Genomic DNA, 26884 nt, shown 5'->3' on the forward strand with positions numbered 1-26884 from the left:
TTTTTAATTGACAAGAAAATATCTGAGTTACTTTTTCAAATCAGTAACACCAGTTACTTTTCCCCTCATTTATTGATGAAAAGCTCTCCTGTCTCCATGTGGAGAGAAATTGTGAGTAAGATGTTACTTTAGTTCTAGAATAAATGTGAACATGCATTAATTCATCTCACTCACTAAAAAAAACACATACAGTATTCCTCAAAATTAAAGAGTTGACATTTGTTCTTCTGCAGTCTACTGTACAGACATGAATTTACTTTTCTCTAAGCCTGAGTCTTTTGGTGTGAAAAGGCAAGCCCTGCCCAGATTTAGTAACGCAAAAGTAACGTAACGCATTACTTTGTAAAAAAAAGTAACTAAGTAACGTAATTAGTTGCTTTCTTAGGTAGTAACTCAATATTGTAACGCATTACTTTTAAAAGTAACTTTCCCAACACTGGAGAGGGGGGTGTAAACTTATGAGCAGACTTGTAGAAACGTGAAGTTTAGAGTAGTAATGTAATTGTCGTTGCATTATAATGTTTTTATCACATCAATGTTTTAGATGTGGCGCAGCGGAAATTTGGCGGAAAAAGAGAACATCTTGTTTACATCAAAACTGAAACTTAGTTGTTCACACAGAACACATTATTTTGCACATTGTCTGGAGGGACATCTATCACCGTTGCACTTACGTCTCGCACAAGAGTGAAGCATGTTCAGAAAGACATGTAAAATTAATGCAGATTCAATTTTGAATTTTGAAAAACATATCTAATTTTTTCCCCCATCCCACTGCATCTTATGTTTTTAAATGAAAATAAATAAATAAATAGGCTACTCAGGGGGATTGACTTTCGGTCCTTTGTATTAAACTCATACATGCATATATACAAGATGCTGTTTTCTTTATAGCTGTTTAAGCAAGTTAAACACGATGCACTTTTTTCACAGATAGTCATGTTATATTATTGCTTTGAATAAATGTGCATTAGTAATATTTAGCTTGATGTGCCCTCTTGCAGCCTAAGGAGAGAAGACAAAAGCTTTTTTTTTTTTTTACCCCAACTAAAAATGCATTTTAAATTTAAATATAAATTTTAATTTTGATCATATTTAAGTACAAAACTCAGTTTTTCAGCCATTTTGACAGCCCTAATAGTCAAACAAACACACAGAAAAAACTAAAAAATAAAACATCGCTTGAAAACTTGAAAAATAATACTACTTTAAAATGTAGTTAAAGTAATAACACTTATAATACAATTCATTAAAACTTTTTTAGTGAGTATCTCCCAAAAAAGAAATTTGCATCCATGTTTTTATTAATAAAATATTAAGAGGTCATGCACATCCCATAAAGCTGAAGGTTGAGGTGCTGAACAAAAATAAGGCCACACCAAACAAAAACAATTACATTCATCAAATTCTCTTGGAATTTATCAGTGTGTGGACGTTTTGATTGTGTTTGTTACAATTATTAAAATACCCAATATTCATCTGTTGAGCATATATTATACATTAATTTGACAATTAAAATATACTTAAAATAATAATAATAATACAATAAATAAATAAGAAAATGTCTTTAAGGAATATCACCCAATCAGGAAAATTATCATTCACATTTTATTACATATTTAATTTTCAATTGATCTTTGTTGACAACTAAAAATAACTTATTTTAAATAAAGTTGTGTGACAAAAAATGCAGGAACTGTTCTATTTACATTTTAAAATATACAATTTTTAATGTTTTAATCAACGTTTTATTGGTTATTTTGGTAATTACCACCATTGCCTTTAATGCCATGCTAAATGCATAAAAGTAAATGTTATTTTTTACGCCAATAAACGCAGCCACTGCTAATGCTAATGCTAACTCTGTGAACGGACAGCTGAGGGCCTTTATCTGCCCGCGATAATGAACAACAGTGTTCCTGTCAACAGCAGAACGGAAATCAATTACAGAAAGAGAGAGAGAGAGAGAGAGAGAGAGAGAGAGAGACAGACAGCTTGTGTGTGAGTGTGAGAGTGAGTAAGAGAGAGAGAGAGAGAGACAGTGTGTGTGTGTAGAGAGAGAGAGCGTGAGAAAGAGAACTGTAGTGAGAGCCAGAGCTGCAGCTGCAGCAAGATAAGCTTGTGAATATTTTATTTTGATGTTGTTTTGAAATATGACAGACGTTCAGTTTGATTGATTCCAGGACAAGTAAACTTAATCCTCAAGAAAAAGCATAAACGGAGTGATTCACAGCCGAAATCACCTGTAAGAAGAGTGTAAATGAATCAAGACAAACGAGCAGAAGAGCAGAAGAGAACACAACATACTGTACAACCTGCCATCAATCCACACAAGATAATATAGAGCTCCTCCAGCGGATATCTGCATATTCATCATCATCACCAGATCCGGCCATTGCTGCTCACACTGCACAGATATAAAGCCTCTTCCATGTTTTAATTTAAAATAAATTTTGTTTACTTTTGAGTAACCAGAAGATAAATTAAATTAATGTTTTATGCTTTCATTTGATAACCAGAAACATTTAAATACACAACGCAGAATTTCTGAGGGGGACATTTCAAAAGATTATATTAAGAATAAATTTGAACAAATTAAGTTTTTATGCATTCAAATAATTAGACATGCTAAAACACAGAATTGCATAACAATGAAACATTGAAAAATTGCATATGTCTATTCTGTTATACTCTTAACAAACGGATGTGAAATTGTATAATTTTCATGATTTTTTTCATGACGATAGTTTATAAAATGGCTACTGAATCGAAAATAAACAGTGCTCTACTATTTCATTAAAAGAAGCCTACTGAACCATATTTTGTAAATGAATAATAATATTAATATATATTGATCATTATAGTTAAGTTACAGTGCCTTGCGAAATTATTCATACCCCTTCATTTTTTTCACATTTTGTTATGTCTTGACACATCAGACCCAAAAAGACTTGAGGCTGTAAAGCTGCTTCATCTATGTACTGAGTTAAGCGGATGAATACTTATGCAATCTACTTATTTCAGTGTTTTATTTTTAATAAATTTGTCAAATTTACACTCCATACACCATAATAATGACAGCAAAAACCAGATTTGCAATATTTACAAATGTATTAAAAATAAAACACTGAAATAAGTAGATTGCATAAGTATTCATCCCCTTAACTCAGTCCATAGTTGAAGCAGCTTTACAGCCTCAAGTGTTTTTGGGTCTGATGTGAGCATCTTTGCACATCTGCATTTGGCAATTATCTGCCATTCTTTGCCTCACCTTTTCACCTCTCCATCTCTGTCAGCTTGGACATTTTCTAGAGTCCTAGTTGTTCCAGTCGTCTTCCATTATGGAGAATGCTTCTGTCAACCTTCAATGCAGCAGATTTGTTTCTGAACTCTTCTCTAGATCATCGCCTTAACGCAAGTCTGTCACTGAGCTCTACAGGCAGTTATCTTGGTTTTTGCTCTGATCTGCATTTTCAGCTGTTAGACCTTTTCTGAGAGGTGTGTGTCTTTCTAAATCAGACTCATTCAAATGAATTTGCCACAGTTTAACTCCACTCCAAGAGTAGGAACATCTAGAAGCAATATGATGCTCCTGAGATACATTTCCAGTGTCCCAGAAAAGGGTATGAATACTTATGTAGCGGGATCTTTTCAGTTTTTTATTTCTAATACATTTGCACAAATGTTAAAAACCTATTTTTTGCTTTGCCATTATGGAGTAGGGAGTGTAGATCGATGTGGGAAAAAAAGTAATTTAAAGCAGTTTAACATAAGGCAGCAACATAACAAAATGTGAAAAAAATGAAGGGGTATGAATACTTTCACAAGGCACTGTATAATTCATTGTTAACAAAAGCAACTAAACATTTAAGAAATTAACACACTCTGACAAGGAACAATACTTCTATTCTACAGCTTTTATCAATCTTAAATGTTACAATAATTTCCCCTTAGGCGACAATAAAGTACATTGTATCATACAAATGTATTGTATTAATATTGTAACATTGTTACATTTGTGACCCTGGACCACAAAACCAGTCATAAGGTTAAATTTGACAAAACTGAGATTTATACATCATATGAAAGCTCAATAAATAAGCTTTCTATTGATGTATGGTTTGTTAGGATAGGACAATATTTGGCCGAGATACATCTATTTGAAATCAGAAATCTGAGGGTGCAAAAAAATCAAAAAGACTGAGAAAATCACCTTTAAAGTTGTCCAAATTAGGTTCTTAACAATGCATATTACAAATCAAAAATTACATTTTGATATGTTTACAGTAGGAATTTTACAAAAAATCTTCATGGAACATGATCTTTACTTAATTTCCTAATGATTTTTGGCATAAAAGAAAAATCAAAAATTTTGACCCATGCAATTTATTTTTGGCTATTGCTACAAATATACCCCAGCGACTTAAGACTGGTTTTGTGGTCCAGGGTCACATTTCATATTGTTAAGTGTTACTATTACATCAACAGTCAAGCTAAAGATGGCCATCTTTAAATATCTACACAAAGGCCACAGTATTAAAATGACACATGGATATTGTGTACTTTCACAATTTAACTTGTCACTCTCGTGCAGTATAACAAAGACTATAGGGACTGTATAATGAGGACGTTTTCAGCCACTCTAGCAATGGACCCAACCCAGAAAAACAACACGGATTTTTGCCGATAACCGATAGTTCTGCCAATCAACTATCAGTGCCGTTATTTGGCAAAACCAATACATCAGGACCAAACCAAATCTCCAGGTATGCTTATGAGAACCAGGCAAATAAAAAATAAAAATATGTGCACTCCTCTATATGAGCACTTGTGTACATATTTAATCTGAAGAAGACATTCAGATGAAAATGGTCTGCTGGAGTGTGCTGCTGGAGAGCGTCTCTGTTCACACATCACAACAGATTCAACATGTGTGTGTGATTCAGCAGAGTCAGATTATTCCAGAATAGGGCTGCAACAACGAATCGATAAAATCGATAAAAATCGATTACTAAAAGCGTTGGCAACGAATTTCATAATCGATTCGTTGTGTCGCGCGACGCAGAGAAATTTGGTTGTTATTATATATATTTAAAAAAAAATTGAGCGCAGAGCGGAGTGGACACATTCGGTCTCTCTCCCGCTCTGATGCCAGCAGAGTTCGGCACCTCATAAACACATAAACTGTGTTTCCATCCAAAAATGCGAATTTAACTTATGCGCAAAACTGGAACATTTGAGCATAAAGCACCGTTTCTACATTATATATTATATATATATATATATATATATATATATATATATATATATATATGCTGCCCCGATTTATATCAAACATGTTTGATATTTAAGCCTACTTTGGCTAGCGTACTTTCACAGCAGCCAATGCTCGATCGCAAAACAGCTGGTGTACGGGTCGTTGGATAGTGGAGATGGAGAAAACTACTTCTATAGTTTTTGTAACACTGTCTGTCTGTATAATGTGTCGAAAACATACCACAACCGTAAGGAGAAAGAGGAGCTCTGCTGAGGTGAAATCGTCTCAGTTTTGAATAGGGCTGTGACGGTGGCACGTTGTTTTTTTATATATATAGCCTACACTTCAGTCAGCGAACAAGCAGCCTAAAAACGCTAAAATAAATCAAAGAAATAATATATTTAATTAAGAAAGTAGCCTAAGGATATTATATAGGTTATTAAACAAACATTCCTTGTAAAAATGTCCGACAGCTCATCAATTTTTGGCCGACTGAATTTCCAGTCCGACTGTCTTTTTTTCTCTTTCTCTTCCTCATTACACAGCTGCTGATTTTAATAGCAAAGTGATTACATTTATTTTCGTTCCTTTAGTTTATAAAGTTAATTTAGAGATATATTTGGAACACTTTTTGTTTGTTAAATTCAAGTTTTTGTTTTTTAAAGTTATACCTAGCAAACAGCGGCATACAGATCAAAAGCCTGCTTAATTCATCGCGATTTAAATTAGAATCCATTGATATAAAAAACTTAAAACATATCACAATATTAGTTTAATCATTCAATCAATATAAATCCAAAGTTTGTGCGGAGAGAAGCGCGCTTTGCAGGGCATGGAGACGCCAGTGCAATGTGGAATTTCTTTTTTGCTCATAAAGGTAAGAGTAATTTACCACCCGGGCCGGAACTGTAAAGGGTCTACCTTAGTTTGTGTGTACTAACAGTATCAACAAAATGTGCTCTTAAAAGAAAATAAACAGAATACGCTTGATATATTTGGTTTAAACAGGAGCGCTTCACAATAATTAACCGAAACCCAGGTAATTGCCTCACAAACACAATATCTATAGAAAGCTTTAAATTATTATTTTACTATAAAACGAAATAATTAAAATCGAAAAAAAAACTCTTCCATTAGCTAATCCATAAAGATGCATTAGGCATTAATGAGCAGATGGCAGGATCGTCAATTTCATCTTTGCAACACTGAATCAGAAAATACTAGTTTATTAATAAGTAATTCGAATATTTTCTTAATTTTTGCCTTGACACATTCATGGTAATTACTTTTGCTGGGGCTTTGAGGCCAGTTTTGCGTGCATTTGAATGCGGAACTCTTCCAGCTGGTCGCTGCTGATGGCAGGACGCTAAACACCGCCATGGCAGAATGAATGTAGCAGAAAGTTAGTCAAGTTATCCCGTTCCAGCGTGCAAAGTCACACGACTTTTTTAATGCGCACTGAGGAATTTAATTTGAGAGGCTTCTTGATGGGAAATGCAGCATGTACACCACAGCAAGCCGCTGTCTTGACGGATAGTAATTTTAGTTTATTTAGTCTATATATTTGGCAGATGTAAAGCATACATGTGTATGTTTTTTGTGTTAGTCCATTTTTATTTTATTATTATTATTATTATAACAGTTCAAGGAGCAACATGTTCGTGCACTTTCTAAAGATTTTAGTTCTGTTTTTGAATAAAGGGTTGTAAATCCCTTGTTTTTTAATCCGATTCATCGATTAATCGAAAAAATAATCGACAGATTAATCGATTATTAAAATAATCGTTAGTTGCAGCCCTATTCCAGAATACTGATGATGAAGCGATGCTCATGTTCACACACAGCCATTCCTCAGTCAAACAAACACAGAACATGATTTTACTGCATCAACACAATCCTTCATTAGCACTGACCTGCGCTTCATTATTTCTCTGCACATGTTAGCCGTTAGCTACACGTCTCCGCTAAGCGCTTTAGCACAGGATTACTGCTGTTAGCGCTGTTGTTTTACCTGCAGCGGCTGAAATCGCTCCAGAACAATCATCTGAGCCGCTGCAGAGGCACGAACCTTCATTAACATGCATGAGGAGAGACACCAATACAACAAACACCAGGAGCAGCGGCACACGCGTGACACAGAGATGAAGAGAACAAACACCACACACCAGAGTCTGGAACTGATTCAAACAACTCGAAAAACAATGTTTGAGTTTATACAAATGGAGAGATTAAAGATGCCTTCTCTTTAAATACCAGTATAGTAGTTCTGGAACGTACTATTATATGACTATAACACGTGCAGTATTTATACAGACATCTGTATCTGCTGTGGAGAACCTCCAAATGAACATGGCACACACACACACACACACACACACACACACACACACACACACACACACACAGACACACACACACACACACACACACACACACACACACACACACACACACACACACACACACACACAGAGTCTGACGCAGCAATCTCTCAGGATCGACCCTGAAACGAACACAAACATTTCTGTGCGGCGCTGAAGGTGTTTCTGTCAAACTGAAGTCAAACACACACACGAGGAAGCAGAGATTCACAGTGTTTTCAGGTTCCTCTCCATCATGACAAGGACAAAATAAAGCAGCTGAAAACTGCTGGACTCCATCCAGTCAAAGACTCACAGAGAATCTAAATAATGAACGAGCTGCAGGATCTGTGAACCGACGCTTCATCCGAGAGAGAAAAAATCTTCTCTCTAAGAGGTTACTGAACATTCAGGAAACATTTAGTCTGATTCTATTTAGTGAATCAGCTGTTTAGACAGTTAGGAGCTTGATTCATTATCATTAATCAATTCGAGAAGAAACAGAACATTTCTTCCAACTAGGAAAAACTCTAGTGTTAAAGGAGTAGTTCACTTCCAGAACAAGAATTTACAGATAATGTGCTCACCCCTTGTCATCCAAGATGTTCATGTCTTTCTTTCTTCAGACATCAAGAAATTATGTTTTTCTGAGGAAAACATTTCAGGATTGTTCTCCATATAGTGGACTTCTATGGTGCCCCGAGTTTGAACTTCCAAAATGCAGTTTATATCAGTGTTGTTTTCGTCAACGATGACGATGACGAAATCATTTAGTTGACGCCACTTTTTTCCATGACGAAAACGAGACGATGACGAGATAAAAATGGCTCGTTGATGACTAAAACATGACGAGACGTGTGTGAGTTTTCGTTGACGAGACGAGAATAGACGAAAATGTTAGTGGGTGGTCCGTCAGACGCATGGGCGTTGGAAGCAAAATAAATGTGGGTGGGTCCTCCCCCAGAAAAAAAAAATACTGTTGTATATGCCATTTTCTGTAGTCTGGTGCCTTTTATTTAATGCGTTTTTATACAATGCTATATTTACAAATATTACAAAAGACGTGGCGCAATTGATAACACGAGTAACATATCTTTTTTGACGTGGGAGACCCGAGTTCGCGTCCACCTTTTGTTGAAATCATTTTCGAAATCGTCTCCCTTTTCACTTAAATCACATCGGAAAGGCATTTGTTTATTTGTAAATTAATGAAATAATTGAAAAGTTGAAATAAAGTATCAACTAGGGTTAGGTACCGTGTATCTGAGCAGAAGTTACGCTGTTTTACTTTGCTGTGTCTCGGGAGTGCAGCAGGCACGACCAACTAGTGAAAACCCGGAATGAGTTTAATTGATATGGACTCTGAATAAGCCAAGTGGAATAAATTTGAGGAAACCACAGCATGTAATTTAATGCTTTATCTAAATGCAGTTTAATTTATTAAGGCATACCTCATACAATGGATTTGACTGAGTCTGACGAAAAGTGCAAAGACATACTCGCTGAATTAGAGACGGTAAAAGTGGGTGGGTCCAATATCATTGGTCTTCAAAAGTGGGTGGGTCCTGTCCCACCCACGTTCAATGGTTCCGACGCCCATGGTCAGACGTTTAAAATGCATGACATTTCTGCTTATTGTGCATGCCAATTAAAACCGAAAAAAGTACCTGCCGCTATGGCAAGCCGTTTTACCATTAAATGCTCTTTGCCATACTAGTATGGCAAGCCGTTTTAGCATTCCATCCTTGTTTGTCTTTTATGTTTTAAAACATTCCTTCATTATTGTAATTATTGGTAAAAAAAAATAGTCGATCCGGAAGCTCACATTGTGTTGAATTAGCCTATAGATCTGCTATTTTCAGAACTTATAAGTGACACTACCCAACAGCAAAATACTTACTGACCTACATTAATTTGTTAAAAGACTACTTTTCCCCCAGTTTATTGACTAAAACTAGACTAAAACCTTCTTGACTTTTCGTCGACTAAAACTAGACTAAAACCTTCTTGACTTTTCGTCGACTAAAATTGGACTAAAACTATCACATATAGAAGTGACTAAAATTTGACTAAAACTAATAACCATTTTAGTCCAAAAGACTAAGACTAAGACTAAATCTAAGATGGTTGTCAAAAACAACACTGGTTTATATGCAGCTTCAAAGGACTCTAAATGATCCCAGCCGAGGAAGAAGAGTCTTATCTAGTAAAAAAAAAATCTATTTATATACTTTTTAACCTCAAACCACTCGTCTTGTCTAGCTCTGCGTCAACACTGTGTATTCCTGTTCAAGACAGTTAGGGTATGTTGAAAAACTCCCATCTCATTTTCTCCTCCAACTTCAAAATAGTCCTACATCGTCGTTTTACCTTGTTTGTAAAGGGCGTTTGATCTTCTTTGCATGTTCACTTTGTAAACACTGGGTCGGTACTTCTGCAGCGATGGAGGACGATTCTGAAGTTGGAGGAGAAAATGAGATGGTAGTTTTTCGACATACCCTAACTGTCTTGAACTGGAATACACAGAGTACACATTCACATCACACAGCTAGACAAGATGAGCATTTGGAGTTAAAAAGTGTATAAATTGTAACTTTTTTTAGGAAAGAAACGATCGTTTCGCTAGATAAGACTCTTCTTCCTCGGCTGGGATCGTTTAGAGTCCTTTGAAGCTGCATTTAAACTGCATTTTGGAAGTTCAAACTCAGGGCACCATAGAAGTCCACTATATGGAGAACATTCCTGAAATGTTCTCCTCAAGAAACCTAACGTCTTGACAACTAAAGAAAGAAAGACATGAACACCTTGGATGATATAGTGGTGATGAGTACATTATCTGTCCATTTTTGTCCTGAAAAAGAACTAATCCTTTAATTAGGCTAAGTGTGTGTGTATGAGAGAGAGAGAGAGAGAGTGCTTGTTTTACACTTGTGGGGATTAAAAGTAGTAAAAGTACTTTTATTTGAAATACTTTGAAGACATTTGACTGGTCGTCACTACTTAAAAGTCTTATTAATCAGCTAAAAGACGACACTACGACAGTCAAACAAACGTGTGTGTGTGTGTGTGTGTGTGTGTGTGTGTGTGTGTGTGTGTGTGTGTGTGTGTGTGTGTGTGTGTGTGTGTGTGTGTGTGTGAGTGTGTGTGTGTGTGTGTGTGTGTGTGTGTGTGTGTGTGTGTGTGTGTGTGTGTGTGTGTGTGTGATAATCAGGTTGAGTGTGGAGACGACAGATTGAATCAGTGACTCATAAACATTCACACATTCACACACAGCATCGATCATGACGCTCTCCATCGACGTCTGTCCATTAATCAACAGAAGTAAACACAAGAACAGAAATAGCGGTCCACTCATCACTCTTTAAACGAGTGTGTGTCGGGGAAAAACATCCTCTCAGATTCAAACACACACACAAGAGTGTTCAATAGCCCTGACTATCGAGCGCACGATCAATATCCATCAATACTGACCTTGAACCTCCGCTGATCATCTGAACAAACACCAGCAGTCCTTCAGATGAAGCTCTGCTCATTAACTCCTCAACATCAGACATTTCTACAGTATGACCAAATCAACAGATCGATCCCGCTCTCATCCGTTCATGTTATCAGCTCCCTCCAGCAAACACACACACCTCAGTCAAAAATGACATATGTTTACAATACACGTGATAATGCTGTCCTGACAACACTACATCAACTACAGCAGATCATCATGTTCTCCAGCAACTTTTGTATTTCAAAATTTCACATTTAAAGGAGCAGTTCACTTTCAGAACAAAAATGTCCAGATAATGTACTCAGCCCCTTGTCATCCAAGATGTTCATGTCTTTTTTTCTTCAGTCGTAAAGAAATTATGTTTTTTGAGAAAAACATTTCAGGAGTGTTCTCCATATAGTGGACTTCTATGGTGCCCCGAGTTTGAACTTCCAAAATGCAGTTTAAATGCAGCTTCAAAGAGCTCTAAACGATCCCAGCCGAGGAAAAAAAAAAGATTCTTATCTAGCAAAACGATGGGGTATTTTCTAAAAAAAAATTACATTTTATACACTTTTTAACCTCAAATGCTCATCTTGGATCATTTAAAGCCCTTTTAAAGCCCATTTTGGAAGTTCAGGGGCACCATAGAAGTCCACTATATGGAGAGAAATCCTCAAATGTTTTCCTCAAAAAACACCATTTCTTTACAACAGAAGAAAGAACGACAAACATTTTAAATGACAAGGAGGTAAGTACATTATCTGTAAATTTTTGTTCTGAAAGTGAACTAGTCCTTTAATTCAGAATGAAAAACTGTTCAAACAGATCAACTGCTGACATGAGCTCATCTCACGTGATATTCCCAGAACATTCAGAGCCGTGGGAGACAAACGGAGGCCTGACGCTCGTCCCGTGTGGGATCACAGCAGCCGTGTGCGAGCGAGAGACACGACTGCAGAGGATGATGAAATATCTCCCAGGATCCTCACGGAGAGGCCGGCTCCATATGGACTTGCATCAGCAAACGCTGCAGAAACAGCGCCCAAGGACACCAGCAGCACAAGCCAACACCGCCCTGACAGACAGCAGCACAACACAGCCACACCACACCAGACCTGCACTTCTTCACATCACTACTAAACTGCAGTTTCATGAGCAGGATAATATTGTATTGCATTGTATGACTTCATTGTTCACCTAAGTGGAAAATTGTGTTTGGCTCACCAGTACAACAAACATACATAATATGATAGAACCATAATCACTAGTCACGTTACACATAAAAAAAAAGGCTTTTCTTACTTAAATTTTTATCGTTTCCAGACAAAATATCTAAAATTTCTTAAATCAAGAAGGATTTTCTAGACAAGTAAAAACTATTGTCTTGTTTTCAGAAAAAAAACAAGTCAAAATTAAGTGCATTTTTGCTGAAAAAAAACAAGCAAAATAATCTGCCAATGGGGTAAGCAAAAAAATCTTATTTCAAACAGAAAACAAGATTATTTTTCTTACCCCATTGGCAGATTATTTTGCTTGTTCTAAGCAAAAACACACTTAATTTTGACTTGTTTTTTTCAGAAAACAAGACAATAGTTTTTACTTGTCTAGAAAATCCTTCTTGTTTTAAGAATTTTTAGACATTTTGGCTGGAAACAAGACTACTCTGCTCTGCTCTGCTAATTGTCAGTATAAATGTGTATTTGTAAATATAAGGCATGATGAGTTAGGGTTAGGGTTATATCATGAATACTGGTAAACAAAACTAACAGGGAATGCTCTCAGAACATTCTGGCAAGATTATAAAGTTATAAACAAATGTTCTTCCAATGTTTGTGCACAGTTATCAGGTCTTTAATACTGTTCTCAAATCATTAGCAGAAAGAAAAATTATACATCAGAATTTTTTATTTCTGAAATTTTAGTTATTCTAATGTTTTTTTAATGTTTCAGAACATTCAGGGAAGATTCAAAGTAACTTTCCTATAATATTTGCAAAACAATATATTATAAAATTAAATGTTCTCTTAACATTCATACATTCAAAAATCATGCAGTTCAGAGAACTATTAGAAATAATGTTTTCATAACTCAACATTAGTAAAACATTTTATAGAGCATATTATTATGTGGGAAGCTGTGTTGAAACTGTGTGTATTGTGAAAAGCTCTATAGAAATGTGACCTTGGTCTTAAGTAGCATGGGTATATTCATAGAAATAGCCAACAATACATTGCATGAGCCAAAATTAATGGGTCGATTTTTCTTTTAAGCCAAATCATTAAGATATTAATGGGGGACAGCCGTGGCCTAATGGTTAGAGAGTCGAACTTGTAACCCAAAGGTTGCGGGTTCGAGTCTCAGGTCCGGCAGGGATTGTAGGTTAGGGGAGTGAATGTACAGCTTCTATTGAGTCCCTTGAGCAAGGCACTGATCCCCCAACTGCTCCCTGGGCGCCGCAGCAGTGTGTGTGTGTGTGTGTGTGTACTTGGATGGGTTAAATGCAGAGCACAAATTCCTAGTATGGGTCACTTTCCAGCGATATCGTATACTATTTGAACTGAACTGACGATGATATCACTGAATTCATTGATGAACTGCCTTTAACTGAAAATTGATTATCTTCAATAATGCGTTACTTACACACTATGGGGCTGTTTAATTACTGTGCAGTTGCTTTGACACAATCTGTATTGTTAAAAGCGCTATATAAATAAAGGTGACTTGACTTGACCATACTTGGCCTTTGTAAATTTACTACAGTAAATGTATCAAAACTTAATTTCTGATTCCAGATTTTGAAATAGTTGTATCTCAGCCAAATATTGTCCTGTTCTAACAAACCAGACATCAATAGAAAGTCTATTTATTTGTTTATAAATCAAATGTACTGATGTATAAATCTAAATTTTTAAAAATGGACCCTTGTGACTGGTTTTGTGCTCCAAGGTCCCAAATAACTTTGACTTGACTTTAACTATTAAACATTTCATTTAGAGAAATCACAAACATGTAAATCATTTAGCAAGTTCATGCTGTTCTCTCCACATACTAATCAGCAGATGGACTCTAAAAATGATGGTAAAAGCACCATAAAGCAATAAAGTATACCCCAGAAGACGTGTCAAGTTCAGTTCTGAACAAAACACAAATGACTCCTGAATCATTCCTGCAGTTCTTACATCAGCTGTCTGAACCTCCTGGACAGAATATAGAGAGAGATATTCATGAGGTGCTTCAACACTTTCGTCAGCCCTGTTGGATTGATGTTGTCATAAATAAAACACACGCAGACGTATAAAGAGGGCGGTCATGCGGAATGATGGGTAGGGCTGGTTTGGACACAACATCACAGGCTGAATGCTAAAATGGCTCCACTGATGGAACAGTTAGTCAAGATGATGTTCAGCTCTCAAACCGCATCAATCATCATTAGCTCTCATGCGGTTTTGACATCAAACCTGATGTGAATGACAAATGTGACATTCTACTGTGAAAAAAACCCAAAAGTAAATGTCATATGGGTTTGTTTCTGAACGATTCCTTCAGGAGACGCCTGCAGTCAGGCTTGAACCGGCGTTCGCACCCGCTGAACCACAAACGCCGTCCGCAGAGGCGGTTCAGAGCGGGGTCAGGGTTTTCAGGGTGTTTATGTGAGGGGACGCACACTCTGATCTCATTCTGAATGTTTCTGAGAACCTTCCAGCTGAAAATCTCAGAGAATTATCATTTTTATTTCTCTCAAGCTGTTTTCTTGTTTTCGCTCTCCCCGAGGCTCCCGCCGAACGTTCACCCGGAGCCGAGCGCGAGCTGTCAGACTCCAGCGCGTTTAGGGTTCCACGGGACGCCTCTACGTTAATTATGCAAATTCAAATAGCTGTGCACACGAAAGATGCAAGAGAACTGCAATCTGATTATGCACGGAACGACTAGAGAGAGGCGGTTTGCGAGCTCACGCTTAAAAATAACATTTCCGAAGGTGGGGGGAGGGTGCAGCGAGGCCACAGAAGAACCATTTTCGGTTGCCTGAAGGACCTCAGAGTGAGCAGATCTTAAAACAACCACGTTTTTTCAAAGCATGAAGAACATTTTATTAATCTTAAGAACTTTTAAGATCTTTATGGAGCCATTGATTCCAAGAAAGAAACTATTTTTGACAACTGGAATGAACAACGAGTTTCATGTGGGAGATCTGAGAACCAATCATCACCAACACAGACACGGTTCAGGACGGACTGCAGCTTTTACAACCTCTCAACGACATTAACACCCGACTGAAACCCAATAGAATAAATGAGGTGATAAAGAACGAGAGACACGACGGAGGACATCAGAGCGAGCAGATGAAATTCAGACAAAACACGACAAGCGTTTATTCCAGTGGCGTCAGCGTGAAACTGTGAGGAGTCTCTATTCATATCTCACATTAGCATTAAACTGCATTAGGAACTGACAGACTCCACAGTCAAGCTCCTACAGCGGTTCCACAGCTCAAGCTCAATGTGCAGCACAAAAGGAGATTATTCCTTACATAAATCTGGATTTATAGCCATGGCCCAGAATTCGCCATCTCTGAGCTCACAGAAGTCCAGTTTTCATGGCTTCCTCTAGCTCAAATTGTAGATCACAATCCTGGAGCCCCTGCACACTTTGCATGTCTCATTGGTCGAACACACTGATTGCAGGTGTTGGAGTGTCTGCTAATGAGCTGGCTGATTGAGGAGACATGCACAATGGTGTTAGGGTTTGGGAAGCACTGCTCTAGATCGCAAGGTCAATGCCAAGGGGTTGCATGAATTGGAAAGAACTTGAATGCAATGCTAGTTTCTTTGGATAAAGGCATACACCAAATGCATGAATGTAAATGTTCAGGATGTCACTAATATTCAAAACACATTAAGAAACAAACAAGCCGTGGCCTCCACCGTTCTCAAATGTTCATTTACTGAGCCAAAGCTTCCTACTTGGGGAAACACGTCAAACTGGCACCTACCGTGGCTTCCTCTCGTCAGGAAGGGCATCCGGTTGATGGCGATGGGCACGGTGCCGTGTTTGTTGTGGAAATGGTGAACGTGATGCGTGGTGCTCAGACTCGACGACACTCGAGCCGACACCGCCGGGCCGGGGAAGGCGAGCAGCGCCAGGGACAGAACCAGCCGCCATAACCCGGACACGCTGGTCCAGAAGGACCGGGGCGGAGCCGCCGCAAGGGCTCGTGGGTAAAGCACTAATCCACTGCTCGGAAGCAAAGCCCTGAGGGCGGAAGAGAAAGGGGGCGGAGCCTCCATGCCACGCCTCCTCACGTGACAAAAACAGGAAGACATTTCAGACCAAGCCGGTATCCATGATTTCGAGATTCCCGCCGTTGGGAAAAAATGCCTTGATCGCGAAGAACCGAAAGGATCTCGGTTGTTTAGGATCATAAAAACTGCAAACCACAAAGAAAACCCTTCAGGAATTAAAAAGACAATTCCAATTTCCACGATGCAATCCGACGGTGAGATCGAGCTTTTGAAAACACAAAATTGAAATAATAATGATAATAATCACCCAAAGCTGCTAGGTTAATCTAATAAACTAAAACACTACAAACCTCCAGTTAGATCTACATCGAAACACAAAACCAAAGAAAAGCCTCAAGCAAACTAGAATCCTCCCAAGTTTGCCAAGAGGTTATCCAGCTAAAGTCCGGAACGCTAGTGCCGAGACACACGCCATCCTGGAAAACTCAAACAAAACCAACTGAGGAAAAACAGGGAAGGGGCTCCCGAGGGACGAGAGGAGAAACGAGACGCCGATCCAGTCGACGGATTCTTCTATTAGACGATCAAACCTCCAGAGACGAGCGGAAAACACAGAGACGTGAGCCGAAGCCAGAGACCAACCAAAATAAATCAAGCAAGAGCGACTCCAGCCTCCGAGACGGCACTCGGGACGGAAAGAGCAAAACGACGATCCGGCCGTCTCTTCTCAGCTTCATCACCGAATCGAGCCGCTCCTCTTCTCTACGATCCCCGTCTGTTTCCGTGGGTCTGATTAACTTTATCTCCCTGGCTGGGTAAATCCGTTCTCTCCATTCGTGCTCAGTCCCGGTGTTCTGCGGCGGAGAGCGGGAGCCGTCTGACTCGTCTGACGCTAATGAAAGAGACTCTGCAGCATCACCGGCTCCATCCTCTCGCTGATCTGTCGGTTAGAGACGGCAGTGACGCGCGAGAGAGACGCAGAGACAGAGAGAGAGAGAGATGTGGCAGTGCTGAAGCTGAGGAGACGCTCCACTCGTGTGAAAGCACAGCCTGAGACTGAGAGAGAAAGAGCGAGACACAGCTGCCGACAAACACAGAGAGAGAGAGAGAGAGAGAGAGAGAGAGAGGAGGAGGTGGGAGAGAGTGAGCGAGAGCGAGCGAGGGAGGGAGGTGCTCAGGGAAACACACGCTGGTTACTGGTTTCCACACTTGATGACTAATTTAGTCGCAGTAAAACCTAGTGAACCGCTGTTTCACGCACATGTTTCTCCTGAGAAAAACACTCACCGCTAATCTAATGTTTCTCAAAACGAACTCATCAAATGATCTGAGCTGCTGACTCTCACTAGATGTCAGATGTCTCTGTCTCTGATTTAGCTTCTTCACATGAAGAATTTTAGAATTTGACACCAAAACGAACAACTGAGCCCACTCTGACTTCGCTTGAGAATATTCTAGAACAGCTGAATGCCATTGTAACAATATAATGCCAAACACACAAATGTAAATTTGGACCACAAACCAGTCATAAGGGTAATTTTTTTAAATTGACATTTATATACTGTCTGAAAGATGAATAAATAAGCTTTCCATTGATTTATGGTTTGTTAGAAAAGGACAATATCTGGCTGAGATACAACTATTTGAAAATCTAGAATCTGAGGGTGCAAAAAAATCTAAATATTGAGAAAATCTCCTTTAAAGTTGTCCAAATGAATTTCTTATCATTTTACTAATCAAAAATTAAGTTTTAATATATTTACTGTAGGAAATTTACTAAACATCTTCATGGAACATGATCTTAATATCCTAATGATTTTTGGCATACAAGAAAAATGTATAATTTTGACCCATACCATGTATTGTTGGCTATTCCTACCAATATAAGACTGGTTTTGTGCTCCAGGGTCACAAATGTACTAAGAACTATCATAAAGAGAAAGATTATGCACCATAGGGTTATTATACTTAACTAAACCTGAAACTAGCACAATAAAAAAACAATACTTGAATACTAAATTTGGTACTGCATAGACATGCATAAAAACAAATGACAAAAACAACAAAAATAACTAAACCTTTTAATTCAAATTAAAATGTAAACTAAATAACTGATGAATAAAACTTACAGTTGTATTTTTTAAAAAAATGTGACATTAAAATAACACTGATGCAGCAACACTCAAAAATCTAGCCTGGAAAACTTAAAGGATTGCTCCACTTCCAGAGAATTCCAGAATTTCCTGAACATTTTCTCACCCGTATGTCATCCAAGATATTCATGCTTTTCTTTCTTCAGTCGCAAAGACATTAAGGTTAAGGAAATTGGTGCTCAATGGATTGAAGGTTAAAAAAGCACTTTCAGTGCAGCTTCAAGGGACTCTAAACGATCCCAGCCGAGGAATAAGAGTCTTATCTGGCCAAACGATCAGCCATTTTCTTTAATAAATGAACACTTTTTAACCTCAAATGCTGGTCTTGTCTAGCTCTGTGATGCATACTCTGTGTAGTGTAGACAGTTAGGGTATGTCGAAAAACTCCCATCTCATTTTCTCCACCAACTTCGAAATCATCGCTGTTTTAGCTTTTTTTGTAAAAGGTTTTTAGTTTTCACTTTGTCACTTCTGCAGCGACGTAGGACAATTTTGAAGTTAGAGGAGAAAATGAGATGAGAGTTTTTAGACATACCCAAACTGTCTTGAACCGGAGTGCAGAGAATGTATGCGCAACGCGGAACTAGACAAGACCAGAATTTGAGGTTAAACATTATATAACTTGTAATTTAAAAAAAAATAAAATAACCAATTGTTTTACTAGAAAAGACTCTTCTTTCATGGCTGGGATTGTTTAGAGCCTTTTGAAGCTGCATTTTTAACCTTCAATCCTTTGAGCACCATTAAAGTCCACTATATGGAGAAAAATCCTGGAATGTTTTCCTTAAAAAAAAAGGAAATGGATGACATGAGGGTGAGTAAATTATCAGAATTTTGGAAGTGGAGTAATCCTTAAAGTCAGTCAAAAATAATCTACTAACAGACCCACATCAGACTAAGAATCGGTTTGATTCAGTGAAACAGCAGCAAACAAGAGCTGATTTCTACTAGGTACGGGCTAAAAACACTAGTTTCCTTCATGACAGCTCACAGCACACACTGCTGATTAAAGATATGAACTCAACCGTCTGAAGAGCTTCTGAACAACAAGCAATGGTGCGATTCATTTTAGAAACCAATTGCTTTCTCATCATGTTTCCAGAGAGAACCATCGCCAGAGGTCGATAGAAGCACCGAGAGAAGAAGCTGTGATTGATCACGAAGCAGAGACGACACATCAGACAAAGACTGGATGATGAAGATCTCAGTGGGACACGGGTCTCCAGGAGATAAAGACAGATCTTCTGTCACTGAAGACCACAAATCAGAGCAGGGCTGAGAGATCTGACCACTGACACGAGAAGAGCGGCGTCTGACTGATGGAGACGTCAAAGAGAACTCAACCAGACGATGGCAGGACATGAATCTGCTGAGAACATCAAAGCTTGAAGTTTGGTTGGTTATCATGGGTCAGTTAACCCTTGCTGGTTGATCAAAACCACACCATCTGACTCTCAGGCTCATATACAGTGCCCTCCACTAATATTGGCACCTTTGGTAAATAAGAGCAAAGGTGACTGTGAAAATAAATCTGCATCGTTTAGATCTTTCATTTGAAAAATTCACAAAATTCTAACCTGTCATTGAATAAAATGATGGAAACTGAGGGGGAAGTCTCAATATGAAATAAATGTTTTTCTCTAGTTGACATTGGCCACAATTATTGGCACCCCTAGAAATTTGTCTAGGTAAAATATCTCTGAAGGATATTCCCATTAATATTACATTTTTTTTAGCACACCAGGGATGGCTAGGAGCATAAAATTGTCCAGCCATGGCTTTCTGTTCCACAGGATTATAAATATGAGGAACACAAAAGCCAAATTCCCTTAATCATCCATCACAAGAAGTAAAACACATAAGGACATTTTTACATAAGTGATTTTAGTTTGTTCTTCTATTTCTGGAACTCTTGAACACCCTTTTTACTGTTGTGATATGTTTGGATATTTTTAATTAGCTTTTAGTAAAAAAATATATATATATATCCTTTGGAAAATACCCTCCTTTTTCAGAATATATTGAATTCATTTTTCTGAGATAGTAGACATGGTTAATTTTGTGGGTAATGCCACATTTACACATGCAAATGGAAGAAATGTAAACTCTACTTTACTATATTTCACAATTTTTAGAATATTTCAAAGTTTGCTTGCAAATACCTTAAAGAAAACTAAGTACAACACTAAAAGTTGTGATGTTTTGTAAAATGATCGAATCTATGATTTGTTAATTCTATTTAACTTTTATTTAATTGACAACATTACAAAGAAAAGATTCCCAAAGTTTTCACTGACCAACTAACATGTATTTTATAAAATATAATCTTTTTTTTTTTTTTAAGTCACAAAAGTGCAACGCACTCCAAAACAATCAGGACAGAAGATAAATAAAAGTGAAAAGGTTACAGAATAAGCTAAACTGTTTTGAAACAGTTGACAGGAGGCAGGTGAGTTGGTAATAGATGAGGGGATCATCTTTGGGTATAAAAGGAGCTGCAGTCTTTGCAAACAAAGCTAGACAAAATTTGTTTATATTAACAAAACTAAGTTGGCCAGTGTAAACACTGGAACTTGTTTCTTTGTACTTCAGACAATTAAATAAATGTTAAAGAGAACAAATTACATATTCTTGATTTCATGGCATTCAGCATGATTTCTGAAAGATCATGTGACACTGAAAACTGGAGTAATGAAGCTTAGCATTAGAGGAAAACACATTTTAAAATATATTCAATTAAAAAGCTTTTTTTAATGGTATTTGTGTATTTTTTTTAAACAAACAAATGCAACCTTTTTTTTATTCATCCATTAAAAAATCTTATTTGCCTTTTTTAATAGTAATGTATATTTTATTTATAATATATAGGCCTATTTTAAAAGTATGTAACCTATCTAAACCCAAATATAACACAGCCCACATTAGCCCATACATCATTTTATTTCAAATATGAGTGTCACTGAATCTTTCGTCCGAATTTTTCGCACGTTAGAAAATAAACACCTCACGCAATGTTAACCGCACTTGCACACTGCCTCCGAAATATTCATCTTTAATAAAAAAATTCGGATCGGGTTTGATTTTTTAACATTTTTCGCACTTGTAGAAAGCCTTTTGAGAGGTTTTTTTGACAGTTCAGAGCCACCCTACAAGCGAACGTCAAGTTCATTCACTTTGTCCCGCAGCACAAAGCACTGTAAAGATCCTCGTACGCTGAGTTCGCAAAAATTAGTGGTCTTCTTAATATTATGTGGCTCCAGTAATGCTAGCAAAGCATACCCGAGGCTCTCCCAACGCCCCCTGAAACACTGTTCTACCATGACTGTCCCAGTTCCCTGAAACTGAAGAGAAGAAGCACCAACATGAAGCTGGGAAGACAGAGATTCTGGAGAATCTAGAGATTCTGTTTGAAGGAATGGTCTCTGATCTCTGGTCAGGTGTTCTCCAAACTCATTAGACATTGTTGGAGAAAACTCAGAGCTGTTATCTTGGGAAAATGACGTTGCAATAATTGGGTGCCAATAATAGTGGCCAACGAGAACTAGAGAAAAACATTTACTTCATATTGAGATTTCCCCCTAGGTTCTATTGATTTGCTTCAATGACAGGTTAGAATTTAGTGAATTTTTCGAATGAAAGATCTAAAGGATAACTTATGCAGATTTATTTTCACATCCACCTTTGCTCATATTTACCAAGGGTGCCAACATTAGTGGAGGGCACTGTATTCACTCACATGAGATACAGAGAACATCCTCCTGAGGGTGAAATAGTCATATCATGAGGAACATAATTCACCTGATGTAATATCAGACAGGCGCCAGGAAACGTTCTGTTCTCACACGTCATTCAACCTTTAATAAGCTGCCTCTGCGGAACAAAAGTTTGCTAGTTTTGTTAGTTAGTTCACCTTGACCTGCCAAATCAGGAGCTATTCTCAGCCTTCACAGGTCTACAGAATTAAATGTTTTTCATTAGAAAAAACTAATTACATGGTTAATTTATGAAACAAATGCATGGCGCCACTCAGCTAAAAATAAACATAAAGGTGTAAATACGAAACGGCACGTCGAGCTGTAAAGAGCCGCGGTGATGCGAGCGTGTAGGAGGAGCAGAAATGAGTTTGTTAGACACTTCTGATGCAAATTAATGCCACTTACATCTGAATATGATTCCACAACACAGCGATGACGAGAGATCTTCCTGAGGCGTTCACTGCTGTTTGCGGAGTGCTTCTGAAGTGCGTGTGAGAGTGTCATGTGCGGAGGGCAGATTTGGTCTCGCGAGTCGTATCTAATCTTCACCGGATGGGGTCTGAACCTGCTGCCGGTCGCTCACCTGCGTCCCTCCGCAACAAAAGCCAGCGGACACGCGGCCGCTGGGAGCTAACGCGATTACACGCACCTGATCTGAACGCCTTCCCCTTCCATTACACGCTCCGCCAACACGCCACCGGCGGAAACACGCCTGCTTATCGCGTCTGGAGCTGCAGCCGTCTGATACGGACCACCTCAGAACCTCAAACACTTTACATTCACATCAAATGCTCATTAGATTCATCATTCACACCAATCAATTCACTCACATGGCAATAGAATCATCTTATTTCAGATTTCATCTATTTTGATTTATTGTCCCTAAAAGGAGGTTTTTCCTGATTTAACTCACAAATTTCTCCCTAAAATATGTAGGGATGCACCGAATGTTTGGCAACCGGAATTATCAGCCGAATAAGTGAAAAATGACAGCGAACAATGAGGTGATGTGATCAAATAGAGGCGTGCACTAATGATCAAACATGTGGTCAGTGTGGAAGCATTTAAAACTGTCTGAGAAAGACACCAAAATCATTCCCAGCAGCGACAGCGAGAGACTGTTTAGAAGCGCATCGCATGTCTTCATGAGAAGAGAAAGGTTACTGTATGATGACTGAAATCATCCATTAGTCAATCAACTCCAGAACGTTCTGTTGTCTAATACACCAGACACCAATTGTGTTTATTCAAAGACCAAAGATGACAATCATTCACAAATCTGCTGCTGCCAGCAAACACTAGGACTGAGCTCTTCTTGCGGGTTTACCACTAAATAAAAGACAAAATTCAGAAATGTTAGTATTGGCATTTTACTGCTGTTCTGTGAAATAAAATAAAGTAAGACCAAAATAATCATAATCATTTCAACAGCTCTATTAATACATTTATTCTAACGTTCTCCTTTGCTCAGCAAGGCTGCATTTATTTGTGCATTAAAAGCACATGCCTGATTCAAGAAGGGGCTCTTAAAAATGGCCAAAGAATATTATTTTACTAACTTATTAATTTTAAGTTAAACTGTGGTTTGTTGGTAGGCTATAATGTCTACTAGAATGGTAAAAAATGTCCAATGTTAAGTAAATATTTTTAATTGTTTTTTTTTTTTTTTTTTTTTTTTTTTTTTGAAAAAGCAAGACAAAACTGTAAAAAGCACATTTTGGCTATTTACTTCATGCAATGGTGAAAAAATTGGCAAAATACATGGGGGAAAAACACGAAAAACGTTCGGTAATCGGCCTTTGGTGCATCCCTAAAAATATGGTTAAGAAGGTACAAACACACATACACAGACACACACATAAAAAAAATCATAAAACTCACATAAAACTTTCTCTCTTTCCACAGAAAATGTGATTGATTAAAGGAGCAGCCTGCAAAAGTCGATTATGTTCAAGAAATTAACCTTTGGAATGCCTTCATTTACTAGTCACACACATAAAACACATCTCATTTAGGAGGCCATTTGAAGAAACACAAACAATCGAGTCTATTTTCTCCTCATTAACGCTGTTTCTTAAAATAGACTCATGATGTTGTCTATTAAAGCAGCTCCGCATTTAAACCTAAAGTTTCTTGAGGAGTTCTGCTGTTATTACTGTGATGAGTGATGAGAAACACATTATGTCTGTGAGTTTGGTCAACCATTACTAGTCTAGTAGTGACCTGACCAAACCTCTGATGTACGACTCGTCCTGCAGAATATCAGACAGAACACGTTTCTGAAGGTTGTACATGTTGAGAAGACCATCATGTGATGTGTGTCATACAGCAGGAGCTCAGAGCCGTCCATCACCAGATCTCAGGAGAATCTCACCAGAAACGTCCATCTAAAGAGGCTCTTCTGATGAAACCAATCAAGCGCATCTCCATCCGTCTGTGTCTCTTCTTCTTCCGTCCCTCATCTTTCACATGGGCTGCTTCTGTCAGCTTACCCACAATCCCCTTCTGCTCTCCTAATGAGCGTCTCTCCTCTAATGACTTTACATGTGGGTTAACCAATCAGACCTTCACCAACTTCACAAGGAAACGGCAGTAACGTCTGGGTAAATAACCAAGATAATAAAAGAAGCCTTTTCTCATCGTGATGCTATTTGAGACAGCAGCTTTTATGAAGAAAATGTTTCTGGTGTTGAATTTAGGGCTGTCAGGATTAGCGGTGGGAGAAAAAAATCTATTCTCCGATGCATCGCGATTCTCTCTTCAATGATTTTGAATATTTCAGAATTGATTCTTAGCTTGTTTTTCCCCGCATATTGCTTGTGTGCTAGAGACACGGCGAGCTTCGTTGCACAGAATCTGAACTGTGAGACCTGTGTGCACTGCTTGACAGTGTGTGCTTCCCCCTGCAGTGTTTTACTTTAGATATGCCTTCATTTCTGCCGTTTGGAATGCAGTACTATTAGAAACTCACTGACAGACTTTCACATGCACTTTGCGTTTGTGCGTCCTAAAGCTCGATTGCGGCTGCGGTTAAATGCACTTGCATTTGCAAATACTTTGATGTGCACACAGTCAGTTTAGTTTTCAGAGCAGGACAAAACATCTGACATATGGAAATAGATCTGTGCATTAGTTTGGATGCAGCCACTGTCTCTGATCTCATCAGTAATAATCAAACGGCGAGAAAAAAGAAAAAAGCAATAACTACTGTCTGTAAACTTTTGGATACTTAAATTATTTTAAATAAGTCATTGTTTTAAAAAGTAGCCTGCCTATATAATAAAAGAAATAAAGTATATTTTGCACAAAATAAATTTGATATAACATGTATATGAAAAAGTAGCCATGTGTAGTAATATTGAAAACTAAAAACATATTGAATTAATTACATTGAATCGTGAAACCAGTGAAGATTCACACACCTACTTTTACTGTAAGATGGCAGCACTGACTAGATTCCCACCCCTAGTCAAGACTAAACCAATAATAGTTAGGGATGTAACAATATCAAAATCTCACCATACGATATGTATTGAGATATTAAAAAAAGACAAATGAAAAATTGAAGAAAAATGAAAATGTAGGACATTTTAAAGTTTTTTTTAAACTCTATCTAATGCACTTTGAGAATTCAAAATTAAGAACAACTCTTATTCTTAACTAAGAAATCTAGTCACAAAAAATCTATTGACTTGTACCAAAAGTATTAAGGGGACTTTATTTGTGATATACTGTCTCAGTCTACATTACATTCACATTGGTGTTTTAGGAAGCCAAACATATCAGAATATATTAATATTAATAATAATAATAACAACAATGACAGTAATAGCCATATATTGTAAAATAACTGCACTGTAAAATGAATGAATATTTCATAGGTATATAATTTGTGCTTTACACTACAGTAGGACAATTACTATTACTTTCCTCATTTCTACACTTGAAAGAGATGTTTTGCATTTGGACTGCAGTAACGTTACTCATATAAACCACTAGCTGTCAGCAATTCATACTGCACTTTACAGCTTTTATTTTGACAGAAAACTCCAGCTTCAGTGAAAACAGGCTTTTTGTGTCTCACTACAAATCTGGTGAAATGCTGTAATCATCTGCCACAAAAATAAAGCATAACTGGTGGCCACTGCGTTTCCAAACATACACTAAACTCACAGCACATGCGGTAAACCAGTTGACTGTGAACTGAGCTGTTCTGAGACGGGTGAAAAACACCGGATCGTGAGCGGATCAGAAGAGTGCGCTTCGCTTTGCTTTTGAAACGCAGCAAAAACAGGCTTGATGAAGGGATTAAGCCATATTGTGCTTTCAGATACTGTTCCAAACATAACTTTAAAGACCTTTTATGATAAAATTAGAAGTTAAAATGTATTTTAATAACTTCACATTTTGCCTGGAAGACCTATCTCTTCATATCGTCATCTGACCACGATAATATCGAAACATGATCTTGATATGGGTTCTGTTTGACCCTATGACACCTGTAGTTTAAGCCAGGTTATCTATTGGTATTGTCTGCTATCATCGTGAATATCAATATTGATTATTATGCATCTCTAATAGTAGTCTCAGTAAAGGATCTCTGTCAGCTGATGAAGCTCAGACTGTGAATGTGTTTTC

The 26884-nt window shown here is 37.7% G+C and overlaps 1 protein-coding gene across 8 annotated transcripts in view; it reads right to left on the bottom strand.

The window, feature by feature from the left end:
* Positions 1 to 26884, bottom strand: part of nrxn2b (neurexin 2b) — a 537859-nt gene that overhangs the window by 124160 nt on the left and 386815 nt on the right. The window contains exon 1 of one of the 8 annotated variants that reach the window (XM_073836532.1): positions 16089 to 17381. The exons of the other annotated variants lie outside the window; for them this stretch is intronic. Within the exon in view, the coding sequence (XP_073692633.1) occupies positions 16089 to 16518 (430 nt within the window). The 5' untranslated portion in view covers positions 16519 to 17381. Of the gene's footprint in view, positions 1 to 16088; positions 17382 to 26884 lie in introns of those variants that run through there. 8 annotated transcript variants of the gene reach the window in all.

The sequence above is a fragment of the Garra rufa genome, chromosome 3 (genome assembly GCF_049309525.1).
Source record: "Garra rufa chromosome 3, GarRuf1.0, whole genome shotgun sequence".
Taxonomy (NCBI): Eukaryota; Metazoa; Chordata; class Actinopteri; order Cypriniformes; family Cyprinidae; genus Garra; species Garra rufa.